This window comes from Orbicella faveolata, unplaced genomic scaffold (genome assembly GCF_042242905.1).
Source record: "Orbicella faveolata isolate gen_17 unplaced genomic scaffold, um_ofav_v1 contig_25, whole genome shotgun sequence".
Classification (NCBI taxonomy): domain Eukaryota; kingdom Metazoa; phylum Cnidaria; class Anthozoa; order Scleractinia; family Merulinidae; genus Orbicella; species Orbicella faveolata.
The window spans coordinates 4,001,726-4,017,160 of record NW_028301553.1 but is presented as its reverse complement, the minus strand read 5'-3'; the positions used below and the strand labels follow the sequence as shown (position 1 = coordinate 4,017,160).

Here is a 15,435-nt window from a genome sequence, read left to right as displayed (position 1 = left end):
ACAAACATTAGCAATGCTATCTTGCAAATTATGCCCCCTTTTCGACCCATAGTCCTTTGTGAAATAGATTTATTCAGTATGGCATTCAATATCCGTAAAATGGGCTATGGCTTAGTTTAATTTGTAAATTTGTACATGTACAATTGTGAAATAGTATTTGGAAGCTTCCAAAGGAGCGAAATTGTGTAAAGATTAATATTATATTGTTTCATATTTTGTACAAATGCAAGTGTAGTATTTTATCATTAATAAAAATATTGTGGCATAATGAGGATTTTATACTTTGATATGTTTTTTTGAGTGAATGTGGGTTGAAATGTAATGCAACAACTTTATGACATCAGACCACTGTCCATGCAAACATGTTGTGTCTTTCTTTGTTGCCGAGGCAAGATAACGGCGCAAATTTTAACGTAACTGATTCATTATTGCTCAATTTGATAGCAGTCTGTTTTTTTTTTTTTTGCTCTCTGATCTGTCGCAAATTACAGCTCTGTGTCTCATCTCTACAGTGTCTGGTTATGTCTGTGGACAATATTTTATTCCAGCTGAACGAAAAAGTAAAAATGGCTAAAATTGGATGTGACAAATATTAAAATGAAAGCACAGCTGTTTCAGGCCTGAAAATGAGTGGTTATGTTCCTTTTGCCCATCAAATCAAACAAGACCAACCAAACCCATGAAAAACTTAAGGTATGACTTGAAAAATTGAAAACAAAATTAATGTTTGATTCTCTGACATTTTTGTGGCAAAGTTGAATTACAAGTTTCCCCTTTGTTGGTATGATTCATTATTCATGTATGTTCCTTGTTATTCTATGCTGTAAATAACTGAGAGGATTTTTACCATTTCCAAGAAATGTATAAGAATTAAGGTCTGGCTAGGCAGACACGAATACCTACAAATTGAAATAACCAAACCTTCAAGTAAATTTGGATTGGGAGATAAACGTTGTACTGTGGGCCTAAATTTGGGACAGAGACCCCCTTAGAATTTTCAGATAGTGAAATACGCTTGTCTATTTGCTATTCTCTTATATATTTATTGAACCTTGCTATTCTCTTTATTGTTGAAATCATGCATTACTACATTTCATGTTGGCTAAGCAAAAGAGGGATTACTCATAGTGTAAAGAGTTCTATTCTGGGTGACTCAAGTAAAGTCTACATATAAGGTTTTAATTGACTACCAAACAGATTCTACCTGGGAGTAGTCCAGGTTCTCACCTCCCCTTAATGGAGGAAGACTGGGCCCACTGTTGTACACCTTTGCCAGCGCTTCTCCTTTGGACCACCTTTGAATCTGCACTACTGTTTATCTACTGTTTATGGCACCACTTATATGGTCTTATTACATTTCATACATAACGACAGCAAGACTTCTACAAGTACTTGTCTAGTAATTTGTGTTACAACAACTCAGCTAATTATAAGTTGATCAGACATTAAAAGCATCTCAAACCAGTCTTTGAGCAAGACTTAATGAATAAAGGCTAGAACCAAGAAAGCAAATGTCATGCATATTCCTAGCATGACTTGGTTGATGCTGTGTGATGATCCTGAGTTGCAGTTGTTTCCAGTGCAGCAGCTGTCTATTTCGGTGGTACCCCATGAGAAAGGGGACGTGGGGCATCTGGGCAAATCTTGTGAACTGGCTCCACAGCTCGACAAATTTGGGGCGTTACATCTCTTGTAGTAGATAGTTTCAGTGGTACTGCCCTGAGTGCATGTCAGAGTACCTGTGACACATTGTGATGTTCCTAATGGGCATGTTATTGACTTCATCTTTGACTTGCAGTCTATGGCGGAATCTTCGCTGGTGCACTCGTAGCAGCTCAGAGAATCTACGTAAGAAATGACAAAGCATTAATTCTATTCAGACAGGGCTTTTCATCTTCTACCATGGGGGCAGAAAGGAGAAACTGTCTCCTTCTCAGTAGCTGTTCAAGAATAAATTTTATGGACATGGAGTAGAGTATGTATGAGGTAGGTTTGAGGTTTGACACATGAGTTTATGACATTATGACAAATGGTGTCCCAACAGCCTCACATCTTGGGTCCACTTTCTTGATATAATGTCAGAAAACCATCTAGAACTACCCAAAAATATAAAAATCAATAAAACAATGCCTAAAATGAAAAAGATAATTGCGTAATACAACAATGTTACAACCAAAAAAACCAATGCATCAGAAAAGTATTAAAAAAAAAAAATAGTAAAAAAGAAACACAAAACAATAAAAACCAAACTTGAAAAAGACATCTCTGTCAAAACACGGTTGCCATGGACCATAAAGACATGTCATACCAAATTCTTTTAAAGACCCAAAGTTTAGCAGCTTTTACTAAAATCTTACAAAAATTACAAATTCTTAAGTTCTGGCTTTTTGAGAAGAAGTAGAGGAATAACTATTTAACGAGGGTAAAAACACACGTAAACAGCTAGCACTGACAAACTGGTGGCCCTCGTAAGGAGTTCTTTGAGGAGTTCTAAATTTACCAAAAAGAAATTCCTTCAATTCTAGCCTCCCGGTTAAGAATTTCAGTTTAAGAAACCTGAAAGTGAAAAAATTTTAGCTAAAAACTTTGCCGAACCTCCGCCACGACGCTTATTAATCTTCTCGACGTTTTAATGTGGCACTTGTTTGAGGGCGGTGCTTATATTATCAAAATGCAAAAACGCATTGAAAATGTTTTTGACGTAAACATATCTTGTTATGAACTCCAGACAACAGTCGTTGATTTTATGAATTCGTTTATTGATCGATCGAAAACATATCCGTTCAAAATTCACACGTGTCGTAAAATATATACAAGTATCTGATCATGGTATAAAAACCGGAAAACCAAGTTGAAATCCAGTACGATCTGTACAAACAAAACGAAAACTTCGTGACTAAATGTTACATATATGTTATTGGCCAGCTGGGAGGTCCGTATAGGGAAAAACTGTGACCGAGGTCTTGAAAATGTTGCCCGAGGCCGCAGGCCGAGGGCAGCATTTTCAAGCCCGAAGTCACAGTTTTTCCCTATACGGACCAACCCTAAGCCGGACAATAACATGTTTATCTTTTTTTCTTGCGGTAAATTGGCTTACAAGTGGGTTTGTTTACGCAACTTTGTCATTGAATTGGCTTACGCGCCGTGCACAAACCAATCCTAAAAAAATCCAACTAGCGAACGAGCGAGTAACTCAGATCCTGGACAAGGTAAGATGTATTAAAGAACAGATTTATTTCCAACTACTTTATGTTAGTGGCATTTAGTTCACCAATTAAGTTCTCCGAAAGTGTTTTTCCGGTGTGAAATTTCGTGCAAAGATTGAAGTTGTACTACAAAAACAGTTTCTGTCAGTCGTTGCGTATCACTCGAAATCAGAGTTTTCTACCGTAAATTGAATAGCAGATAGCGAGGAAATTCGTTAAGTGTATTCCACAGAAATTCTCTCAAATACAGCAACGATCAGAGAGTTAAACTCGACTGAAATTGAGTCATTTTTTAATTAAAATTGTATAGAGAGAGACACGCAGGATTACATTACAGCGCCGAGCTACAAACAGCCAAACAAACTCTCACAACTTCAAAAAACTCAATTGAATTTACTTACAGTGACTTTCCTTCCCATTTAAAGGTGAATAGAGATAAACTTGCGTTGATTAATCGTCGATGGAAGTGTAAAAAGGGCGAAAAATTGACGATTACCGCTAATTCGTTCACGAAAATAGATCAACTCGATGGATTTCGCCCGCTGTGGCGGTCCGGATGAGAAAATTCCGCCCGCTACCGGAACCAATCAGATTGCAGGATTTGTTCAATTCTGTCCGTTCACGAGCTGAGAAAAAGATAAATAACTGTTACGCGTGACTGTTCGTGACATATCTCTTTCCTGTTCAGAATAGATATCGATATCAACAACAACCAAACTCAGCTTAATACCTATGTGACTTTTCTTTCCGCATTTAAACATTTAACTCCTGCGAGCTATACTTAGGGTGCGTTTCTTTAAGAAAATACAAGATTGGATTCTTAAATCCGAAAGAATCCGAAAACAGATCAATCCAAGATCTCTGGGATCATGGTCCGTCAAAGGAAACGCAGAATCCACTCCCAGTGTGGATCCAATATTGGATTTTCTTAAAGAAACGCACCCTTACAAATTCAGCTTTCACACAAGAACTATACCTGATATGAGGGGAACTTCACTTCCTGCTAAAGAGTAAAGTGAAAGACTAGACTAGCCGATCGATTGTTGAGGGTTTTAGGGCCAGACTCTTTTTATCCCAATAGCGATTTGGTTACATTTATTTCTTATTTTGTTTTACTTTTATATCTGCGGTGATGGGCTAATCCCTTGGAGCTTTGCCCATTTATACGAGTTTCAGGGGTGGGCGTTTTTTCCAGAAAACACGCTAAATTTTAATAGACAGAGAAGAATCAGGGCAGTCCATCAGTAGAGAGCTGAAACCCCCGCTCTCGTTTAGCGTGCAGTCTCTCGCACGTCTTTATTAACCGCGCGGCCATGGGCCGAGCGCGGTTCATGGTTTACCTGTGGTTTTTTTTAACCGCGCGGCCATGGGCCGAGCGCGGTTCTAGGTTTACCCGGGGTTTATTAACCGCGCGGCCATGGGCCGAGCGCGGTTCATGGTTGTACCGTTGCAGTTATGTCCTATGTAGCAGACATGTCCTCTGACGTAATGTGATATACGGAGCCAATCATATCATGCGTTCTATCTAATAACACGCAGTATAAGACTGGTAACTAAACTCCGTTGCAGTTCGGTCTTCGAGCAAAATTGATTTTTGGAGGGGTAGCGTACGGAAGCAGTATTTGACTTTGTATGTCTTTACTCTGAACCAGAGTGACTCTGAACGTAAATATGTAGTGACTATTTGCAAGAATGGCATTTACCTCACAAGATTTCTATCGGAAATTGACCGCTTAGTGTATTTTCAGTTTCAAATTCAACATGAAAGTTCGATCGAAGATTTAAACAGTGGTTGCTCTCCGGTTTGCGAACTGCGTGTTCCCGGCCAGCCAATATTAAACTCCGCGCTTTGATTATCCTCAAATTATTCAGATCGTTTAATGATATTACAGAGGCAAAACAAAATTTCTGAGAAACAGTGTAACCAATTTTAGTTTCGGTGCTGTGAAACTACCACTCAATCTGCGCAATATTTCTCTATTCCCAATCTTGTCACTCACACGAAATCCGGTTCGCGAAAGCCCTCTTCTCAGTATAAGTTTGTTGAGGCTGACTGAACCTTTTTGCGTAAGCCGTCTCCTGTAGCATCAAACATTCATTACAGAAATTTTCTTGTCCAGTAGATTTTTATGGCGGGAGTGCTTTCTAACCGTTCCTAGTTCGCTTTGCTTTACAAAACAGCAGTAGTAGTCAAAAAACCACAGAGCACTTTGTGGCCTATTCAAAACACCACAGAGCGCTATGTGGTGTTTTATTTTGGGATTTAACATTGAAAACTGGATGGCTCGTTGACTCGCAAATATCTCACAGCTATTTTCTGAAATAATTTGGTTTTTCCAATTTTTCACACCACAAAGCGCTTTGTGGCCTATTCAAAACACCGCAAAGCGCTTTGTGGCCTATTCAAAACACCACAAAGCGCTTTGTGGCCTATTCAATACACCACAAAGCGCTTTGTGGTCGTCATCGTAACCATAGCGATTCTGTCAGTGGAAGTTATACTATGTGGACAAAACTGGCAGAGGGGCTCTCTTATTTTGACAGGGAGGTTGGCGAGATTTTCGCACCACCCGTTGCATTAATTATGCATGCAATTTTTTGACTGACTCGTTCTTTTCACGATTGCTGTTTGAGTATAATGTGATAGTTTGAGATAGTTGCATACATAATTAATGTATGGAGCTGTACGGAAATCGTACCTGGAGGTTAGCCGAGTGCTCTTAAAGAAACCTCTGAAAGGAACCAATGGATTTTCGCAAACGTGCTGAGCAAGGTCATGTTGAACACTATTTCAGTTTTTGTTTTTAGAAAGAAATATCACCGAATCTCGGATGTAAGACTTGATACCCTTAAAAGTACTCGTTATGGTTATCAGACAGAGCACTGACTGCTAATGAGATTTGCATTCCTGGGATCGGCTGGAACTAGCTACAACGGGTGCGTGTTATTAACCGGGAGAGACGATGAAATGAAAGCAGAAGGTTGAAAATTAGGAATTCAGTGATACCTCAACCTGTCACTTGTTTCGGTTAGAGAATCTTAGAGGGATTTACTATGTTCATTGATTTATAGCTCTATTGTTAGTCCTCGTTTGTACGCACACCCCTCAGGAATTTAGCATTGAACATGGAATGAAACTTACGTCGGATACTGATACGGGTATTTCTTTTTTTAACAAGTCTATGGATCTCGCCATAACATTGCAAGGCGAAGAACTCGACCAATGTTTTACCAACACGGACCTCATACTAGTTCAATAACATAATTCAGTTATGACAAAGAAGATTACAAATCTTTTTTTACTTATTTATGGCTAGACTGGAATTTATACAACTGGTGTTTTCATGAGCAGGTATAATTACCATTATCACTATCAACTGGAATCTTATAGATCTTTCTACACACGGGCGAACCAAAACAATCTGACTTGTGACCTTGAATTAATTGGCTTGAATTATCTGCAATGCTCACGTATGATACAAACCGTTGCTTTATCCAAACATTTTCGAAAATTATATTTTAGGGCATGTTTTTAGCCTGTGTTGTAAAACCACTATAATCTTGAGATTTGTATTGTTACAAAGGCAAAATAACCAAAGTTAGAATTAGTTTGAGAAATTCTATTTTTGACAGATAAATGCCTTTTGGACATACTAATATAATACTTATCATTGCATTTAGAGTGGTGCACTTCTAACACAGGCCACCAAACTAATTTTTTTTCATCATTTTTTGACATGTTTTCAACAACTTTCCTATGGCTTCCATTCAAATCTGGCAAATCCAAATTATGAAAAGAAATGTGAGAGGTGGAGTTGTCGACTGATCAACAGGTTACATGATGCTTGATATTTTCACCATTCATGCATTTTGATTAGCTTATTTAAACCAAGGAAGGTGAACACAGTTAGTCAGGCACGACTGTGACAGGGTTCTTATTACAAAGATGAAAAGTTCTGTCACTCTTTTGTCCCTTAAATCTAGATCCAACAAACTAGTCACAGGCAACACAGTGATTTGTGGTTCATTTAGTAAAAAAAAAGTATGACATATTTTCTTCAGCCTTTGAGCTTGGGCTAATTTGAATGAGCTGTTGCAAATGTAGAACAATCAAAACAATTTCAGACTCATCCTCTATTTGCTTAATCATTACTTATTAATACATCTGTTAAAGAAATCCTGATAAAAATTTAAAAAATCTACGAAATAAATACTGATTTTATCACTGTCACTAAACTCATCCTCTATTAACTTTCTGTAGAGGTGTTCATCATCATTGTCTTGTTCTTCTTGCCCTTCCGCTTGTTCTTCTTGATCCTCTTGTCCTTCTTCTTCTTCTTTGTCTTCTTCTAACTCCCCCTCCTCCTCATCGATCATATCATCTAATGCCTCCAGGTATGGTTTGGCCAGGCTATTAAAAATATGGAGAGGGATTTACTTCATCAATAGACACAACGATATTGTGGAAAACTGAAACTTTCTGTGAAGGGGCCTGTTACGGCTATTTCGTGTTTTCTTTGTGTCCTTTTTTGTTCCGTATGTTAATGCATTTTTTCACATTCTGCATGCTTTTTTTCTCGCGTCGTATGTAAATTTCGTCGCGTATATATCTGTGTTATCCTTTCATGTTCATTTAGTGCTTGTTTATCGTCCGGTACACTTGAATCTTCTTGGTTCCCTGAACCCCGTTGCCAGCATTTTGGTAAGCCGTTTAGTTTATCGTCTGTTTATATTTTCCTCTTAGTTTTCTGCCGTCTTCAGTTAGTTATTTGTAGTAATTCGTTTCATGTTTATCTCTAGGAATTTACCTTCCTCCTACGGAAAGTGAAATAAATTTGCTGGACTAATTGAAACTCGCTTTAAGTTGTGTCTGAAGTCGGCCCTTTGCCTCTTCAGGGCCCATTTCTTGAAACTTCCTGGCCATTCAAGAGCTTGTCAACTTACAAGGACCGTTTTCAGGCTGCTGTTTTGGGCCCAAAGCACCAAACTACCTAATGAAACTGAAATCAGTTTTCAAAAAGAGCATTGGAATTTTAATCTAAATTACAACAGTAATATTATTATAATTCAAATTATAAATATTCATACTGTATTTTGAAAGTGGAAGTTTTTTCACGAGGAATGTGAACGCCTTAAAGAGATCTTTTCCCGACTGTGCTATCCTGACGACCTTGTGCAGTCAATCATTCGCAGACTTATTGAATCAAAAGTGTCCGAGGATTCACATACTCGATTGGCTGATAAAAGAGAAGCCCCAGTCAAAATCGTGTTGCCCTAAAAGGACCAGAAATCTGCAAACGTAGTACGTAAACAGCTGGCTGACCTCAGTCGGAAGATCAACGCAGATATTAGCCCAGTTTACACAAGTAGAAAGATCAAGGATGAAATTAAGGTCAGGGAAGACAAGCAGCCTCTTGTGAGTCAACAATGGCTGGTGTATTCATTTCAGTGTGGCCTGTGTGATGCAGGCTATGTCGGTTACACGTGCCGACACCCACACCAACGAATTGAAGAACACAAAGGATCGGCAATCGGAAACCACCTCAGAGAGCAGCACGATATGGAGCCAGAAGACATCGCACAGAGTTTTCGAATCTTAAGAAAGTGTCACAACAAATTTGGCTGCCTTGTTTTTGAAATGTTTTTTATCAAAGAACTGAAACCAATGCTAAACAAACAGAGCGATTCAATTCGCGCCAAATTATTTGTTTAGAGCAATTCTTGCTAAGATTATTTTATTTTTCCATTGTATATTTTTAACACTTTTTACATATTTTATCACATTTTAGCGTTCGCCACATTTTTATCTATTATAAGTTGTTTTTAACATATTTATGGCTATGTGCTAATGTAGAAAATTTACTCACTTGAAAATGACCTCGTAGAGGTCGAAACGTCGTGACTTTTTAGCGCTAGTTTTTATTTCAAAATCGATTTCTAAGAAACTACTTATTAACATACTGTATTTCTATACCTAAATAAGAAAACCAGTTTTTGATTAATATGATGCAAATGGACTTCTCTATAAACTCACTTCCTTCAACTTAATGTCTGCTAATTTTTCACGCAAATAGCAAACCACTAGTTGTGATTGCAGTTACCCGTCTCACTCTACATAGCAATTTTCAATTTGGTTTCAAAATTAACTTGCATTTGGGTTTGCATCACTGTGCTCTGTTTTGCATCCTGTACTTTCTTTGTTGTGTTGTTTGTGATATTGTTAATACTCTGGTTCTGGTTTCAAGGCACTTCAATGAAAACTGTTGAGACATCACTTCCTTCCTGCATGAGATGAAGTAATAATTAAAAGCACATGCCATTTTTGGTCTGGGACATTGATGGGGATTCCTGGACAGGCCCCCAGAGGAGCTCCCATCTGCTTTCAAAATTATATCATTAGCATAGCAAAACTAGTGCCAGTCCCAAACCCCACATTAGAATTTAAAATCCTTAAAACTCATAGTCTTGTTGTTATTGGGATAAGATGTTCTAGGTTCCGAGCTACCGTGTCTGAAACACCTCACAAGATTAGAAGCCACAGATTTAGGAAAGCCATTCCCTAACAGAACGTTTTAATCATTGTTCTTTGTTTCTGAATGAGAGAGCCTATTTCACATATACGAGAAGCCTGGTGCAACAAGGCCTAACCCAAGTAATTTTGCTAAGTCAACGTACTTGACTAGAAAACAAGACATTCTGTCCAGTGTTTGTGTGATTCCAATAAATGTCAATGGATGTTCTTTTCAGAGAAATGTCCAGAAAATCGATCAAGCCATCTTCAAATTTATTTGGTTTGTCCATCAACAGCATATCTTCAAAATAACGTCCATAAAACTACTCATTTATAAGGCCACTGTCAAGCATTTTACGAACAATATCATTTTTGAGTTCTGTCATGATAAAAAAAAACAACAACAATGGCCTAATGAAGAACCCAACAAAATGCTATCAATTTGGTTGTTGAGTGCTCTCTTAATTAATTTGGTGTTAATCAATTTATTGTCATTAACTCCAAAGAAACCAATCTGAACAACTGTCAGGGCTTGCTGTCAGGGCTTGCAAACTCCAATTCCTCTTGGAGTGAAAACAAGGTGTTTTCCTTTCACATCTACATGGGAGAGTATCATAATTTATGTGGGTGGTGGTGGTGTATCGAGTTGTGTTTGACAAACCCCTGTTCATATTTTATGTTTCTACATATAGCAATATAAAGGAACTGTTTTTTAACTGTTTAATAGCAAACCACTTTATTTTTAAAAAGTGTCTGTTATTTTAAGTTAAAGTTAATTTGGCTAACAATTCCTTTCTATTTAAATGTATGTTGCTTGAAAACTGTGAACTGGTGGCCCTAGATGCAATTTGAGTTTTTCTGTAATTTTGAAAAGTCAAGCCCCACTGTTTGTTATTAATATTGTATCAAAAGGATAACACCATTCTTATCATGGTTATTCTATTGATTCCATTTCATCATTACTTAAGGTGGTTCTGCAGTTATTGTGGGCACACTACCACATGTCAAAGTTTGCAACATAAATTTTGGGGCTTTGAAGTGTTGGCTAAGAAATTTTGGGAAATATTTTGTCTTTCACTCGGTGATAATGTTACTTAATTCCATTTACTGGGGATAATATTTTTATTCTTACTGGTGTTTGACTGGACCCCATTTTTTGGACAACAACACTACCAGTAAAAAAAATTTTGCTGGCATACTTTTACTCAATTTCTGGAACCAGCTTATTTTGACTTAATACAAACCATGCCCAAGTTTCGGGGAAATCATTTGAGCAGAAGTTCAGAAGTATTAACTCAAAGGTCAAAGACATGTAAACTCAACTCTAACATTCACTGAAAGTTTCTACAATTGACTCTCATTTCCGAAACAAGCCATGAACCCAAATTTTGTGAGAAGCTTGCCCCAAAGCTTGCTTTTGGGGTTTTAAATAAGAGTCACAACAAAGAATAGAAAAACTATGTGCACTGCGACAAATGCTTGAGTAACTACATATGATATGCAAATATCTTCTGTGTAACATGCAGCAAAAATTGCTTGTATCACTGCCATACATCTATACCTTAACCTATAATATACCACAGAACCTCCCAAACTACCGGTAAGTTGAGACTTTTATTTTATATCAATTTTAAAAACAAAATTATTTTGTTCTAGTGGGGACAATGGGTTGTTGACTAGTTTAATGGATACACAAGGATAATAAGCTGTGCATTAAAGTGGTACTGTACAATCACTTCTTCCTTAAGATTTTGAAACTCTATCTACTAAACACTCCCTGTGCTAAATTTTAAGCCTTCATAGCAGGGATGAAAAGGAATTAAAAACTAGAAACTGGCTAATTTATCCAGGTGCAAAGAAGATGTGTTTTCAAAAATAGTTGGCCTTCTCTAACACATAATAGTTGGCTTTCTCTAATACATAATAGTTGGCTTCCTCTAACACATTTGGTTTGCAATGTTCTTAGTATTGCTGGAGTACTTAGTGTACAAGAAAAAACTCATAAGCTAACCAGATATTGAAGCATAATATGAGGACATAAGCCCTAAAATTCTTGAGAAAGTGCTGCCATTACAGTTAAGACCCAATTACGTACAGCTAACAAAAAAATGAATTATTTTGGCAAGATACAACTCTAAAAAAGTTATCAATGCATGGCAACTGGTACATATCATGGTAAGGGCTGATGCTCACCATCCCTAGTTCCTTCTCTACTACGACTTTCTTCGGTTTGTGCATGTTTTCCCTCATCCAACCCATGGTGATCATCCATTACTGCAAAAACAGAAATTCAAAGCATTATTGTTAAACACAAAATCACACAAATGCCATTATATTTTAAGTTACACTGACTGCTTTAAAATAACATACATGTACAACCTTGTAAATTAAAAGCTGTTCCTCAGTAAAGGGAAATTTAAAAGAAAACAAAATTCAATCAGAAACAACTGTAAGAGTATGACTATCTTATCAAGACCTAGGTTTTTAAAGTCTATTTCAACTGACAATGAAACCCAAAAAGAACAGACTGAATCTCTAGTGGCAAAGTTTAGCTGGTGAGAACTACATCATATTTACCAAGAGATAAAAGACATCCTTGAGAATAAAAATACAAGTAGATAAACAAACCGTTTTCTCCTTCTTTAATTGTTTTTACATTAAAAGAACAAAAAAAACCCAAGTATCCAAAAACATGAATAAATTCTCCAGAAGATAACAAGAATGGCAATGTTCCTCACACAAGAGCTGGCACAAAGAGATAATGGCAATGCCACCTAATGAAGACATGACAAGGTATTGGCATGTATCCCTATTTAAACAATAGAGTGTTTCTGTCGAGGAACTATTGGTTGATAGTTGCCCCATGGAAATTTGATGTTCTTAAAACAAATACTTGCCCAAGAAGTGAAGCTTCGAGGGCAAATATGCTAGTTCTAAGAACATCAAATTTCCAAGGGACAACTATCAGACCGATAGTTCCGAGACATAAACACTCTATTGTCTTCATCGTTCACCACTAAATTTTCTTCTGCGTGCCAGTTCAAAATTCATATTGAATTATTTTCAACTTTTTTAGATGAAAGCCATGGAAGGTCGTTGAAGCCAAATGTAAAATTTGAAAAAGAAAACAGACAAAAACCCACTTAATATATTTCAACTGTTTACTTTCTGTAAGCCCGCTTCTTTACAGAAACATTTACACAGACGAGTACTATCCATTCGGGTATTTTCCTCGGACAGGCACTATGGGCTGATAGTGTCTCTCCATGGATGAACACTATCACGTCACGTGATCAATTTAAACCAATAAGAATCGGAGAAAATTCAGTGGTGAACTATAATATGTACTAATTGGACCAGCCGCATAGAAACGGAAACCTACGCAAGCACTTCTTGAAGCAGCCTCACATGATGACTATACACACTGCGTGTCTACGAAACACTGCTTCGTAACAAACAGCTTAAAGGTAGCAAGTCAACAACAGAGGAAAAGAAGAACAGAAGGACAAACAACCCTGACCTTAACTGGTGATTCCTTAGCACTATATTGCGAACGCTTCAAGCGCAGAATTTTACACTTATTCAATAGCATCAAAAACAAAATCATTACTCATGGATTGTATGTTATTTGGATTATTTTCGATTCTTTTGCATAAGTTGTTTATTATGTTGTTCCTTATGCTCAAAAATTCATGTATGCCTATCAAAGTTCATCAAAAAAACTGTACCTTCCAGCCACCGCAAAATGTAATGCGGAGTGATAAAATAAATGAATAGTACTATTTAAAAGACCTGGCAAAATAGGGTAAGACTGGTACATCATATCTCTTTTGCAAGCATGGTGACCTATTTATATATTTTTTTAGAGACTGTGCTTGGTAGGAAACATTCAGGGAAATGTATTGTACATTTGTTTTCATGATTGTGCCCAGGAGATTACTTTAAGCTTACTTTAAAATCGGTAGAAATCATTCCCAATACTGATAGAAGCAAAGAAATACCAGACAAAATAAAGGCTCGAAAGTTCAAACTGTCACAAGAATGGTAAACTCGATTTCTTGACATCCTGAACTAAACTCAAATTTCTTGAACTGTAACCAATTTCAATCCTTGCAATCCTGCACTTTATTTCGAAACTACTGTTTTTGCTTTGCTCTATAGCATTTTTATCCAACTAAGCTGTATATTTGGTGGCATTTGGCGATACAAGGTGGTAATAAGCTGAGTGAAAATTTGCTCTGTCTGCACGACAGCGTTTCTTTATGCCCGTGACGGAGGCAGATCTTAATTGTAAAATGCAAAACACAACAGTGTGGACTATACAAACTAGTGCCAGCTTAGTTCGTGTCGCTTGAAAGCAACACGATCAGCAAAACTTAGATTGCTGACGAACATGTCGAAATGGCTTAGTAGACTTGAGCCAAGGCATATAAATTGCTCACTCCATTTCTACAAACAACATAATACAATACACTACACTTCACAAAGCTTCTTACCAACAATATTACAATATTAAGCTTCAAAGGAGCTGTAAATGTGTTTCGGAACATGCAGAAAGATCCGGCAAAACACCCTCACGATAAAAGTCACAATCGATAGGTTTCGAGCTTTCAACTGGCAAACACCATCCCGTCCCCTAGTAAAATAATAATCTCAGAGGACACGATCACAACGCATTTTCATTGGAAGAAACAACAACACATACAATTGGTCAAAAGGTGTTAGACATGTCTGCCACGCAGGACGAAAGTGCAACGCTACACATGGTTTACCCGTGGTTTTTTTTTAACCGCGCGGCCATGGGCCGAGCGCGGTTCATGGTTTACCCGTGGTTTTTTTTTTTTCGACTTCGGTGCGAGCAGACCCAAGCTTCCAATCGGCCAAATTTTGAGTCACGCAACCTGTGATGTTTACTCGCCAAAAGCTGTTGAAACAATAAATCTCATCTTTCGCGGGAATAAATTAAAAACCCAGCGCTCGTCAAAAATTATATTTTTTCACCAGAAATTTAGCTCGGAACATATACATATTTATATTTGTTTGAATCGTCGATGAAATGACCTTTTCCGGATATTTTTTCCTTCGGGGTCAACCGAAACCTCAGATTACAAAATCACGCCGAACCCACATGTTGCAAAAAAATCTCTTCAAAACCCTGACTTCGAAGCGATATAACACTTCAGCGTTAATAGCTACCGCACATCGGCAGGCGGTAAATCTATTCCTTAACAATCCAGCTTTATCGTGTTAAAATTTCAGCGAAATCGAACAAAACCAGAATTAATTAGAATTTTTTTGTGACCTCACTTCCCAGACTTGTCCTAACAAAGGAAGCAACGGTCGCCCATAGCAACCGAAAAACACCAACATAACAAAGCCGACGTTTCGGCCAAAAAACTCCACAATTATCGCCTCAGAGTTTAAACTTGAATGGGAACATCTTTTTCGAACCTTTTTCAACTGATTTAGACGAAAGACTGGCCTCGGCGGGCTACAAAAACGACAAAGAGAAAAAACAGAACAAGACAGCAGAACAAGCCGATAATATTTCATCGCGTGGCTTTCGACACGAAAACGAAAATACAGCTTACTTCTGGATAAATTCGGCCTTAGAAGCCAGCAACCGGTCCCAAATTACTTTCTGTATCGTTACAAATGTCCTGATTTCCATCTCCGAAAGATTTTGCCCCAATTTTGAGCAAATAAAAATTTCGCCGG

The 15,435-nt window shown here is 37.5% G+C and overlaps 1 protein-coding gene and 1 long non-coding RNA gene across 4 annotated transcripts in view; both read right to left on the bottom strand.

Moving 5' to 3' along the window:
• Positions 1-1,041: 1,041 nt before the first annotated feature.
• The window catches only part of LOC149108622 (uncharacterized), a 34,818-nt gene continuing 20,424 nt past the window's right edge, over positions 1,042-15,435 (bottom strand). Inside the window, exons 1-2 of one of the 2 annotated variants that reach the window (XR_016208238.1) lie at positions 3,608-4,263; positions 1,779-1,844 (exon numbers count right to left, since the gene is read on the bottom strand). Coding sequence is in view for 1 of the 2 variants with exons in the window: in XM_089293124.1 (XP_089149250.1) it covers positions 1,480-1,844 (365 nt within the window). In the remaining variant the exon portion in view is untranslated. Of the gene's footprint in view, positions 1,845-3,607; positions 4,264-15,435 lie in introns of those variants that run through there. The other variant, XM_089293124.1, reaches the window with a different exon arrangement.
• Positions 6,531-15,371, bottom strand: LOC149108624 (uncharacterized). 2 transcript variants are annotated; one of them, XR_016208240.1, is made up of 3 exons: positions 14,214-15,371; positions 11,911-11,991; positions 6,531-7,617 (listed from the first exon to the last, which is right to left on the bottom strand). It is a non-coding gene; the product is annotated as an uncharacterized LOC149108624 (long non-coding RNA). The 2 variants fall into 2 exon arrangements; XR_016208239.1 differs by lacking the exon at positions 14,214-15,371 and having other exon boundaries at positions 11,911-12,251.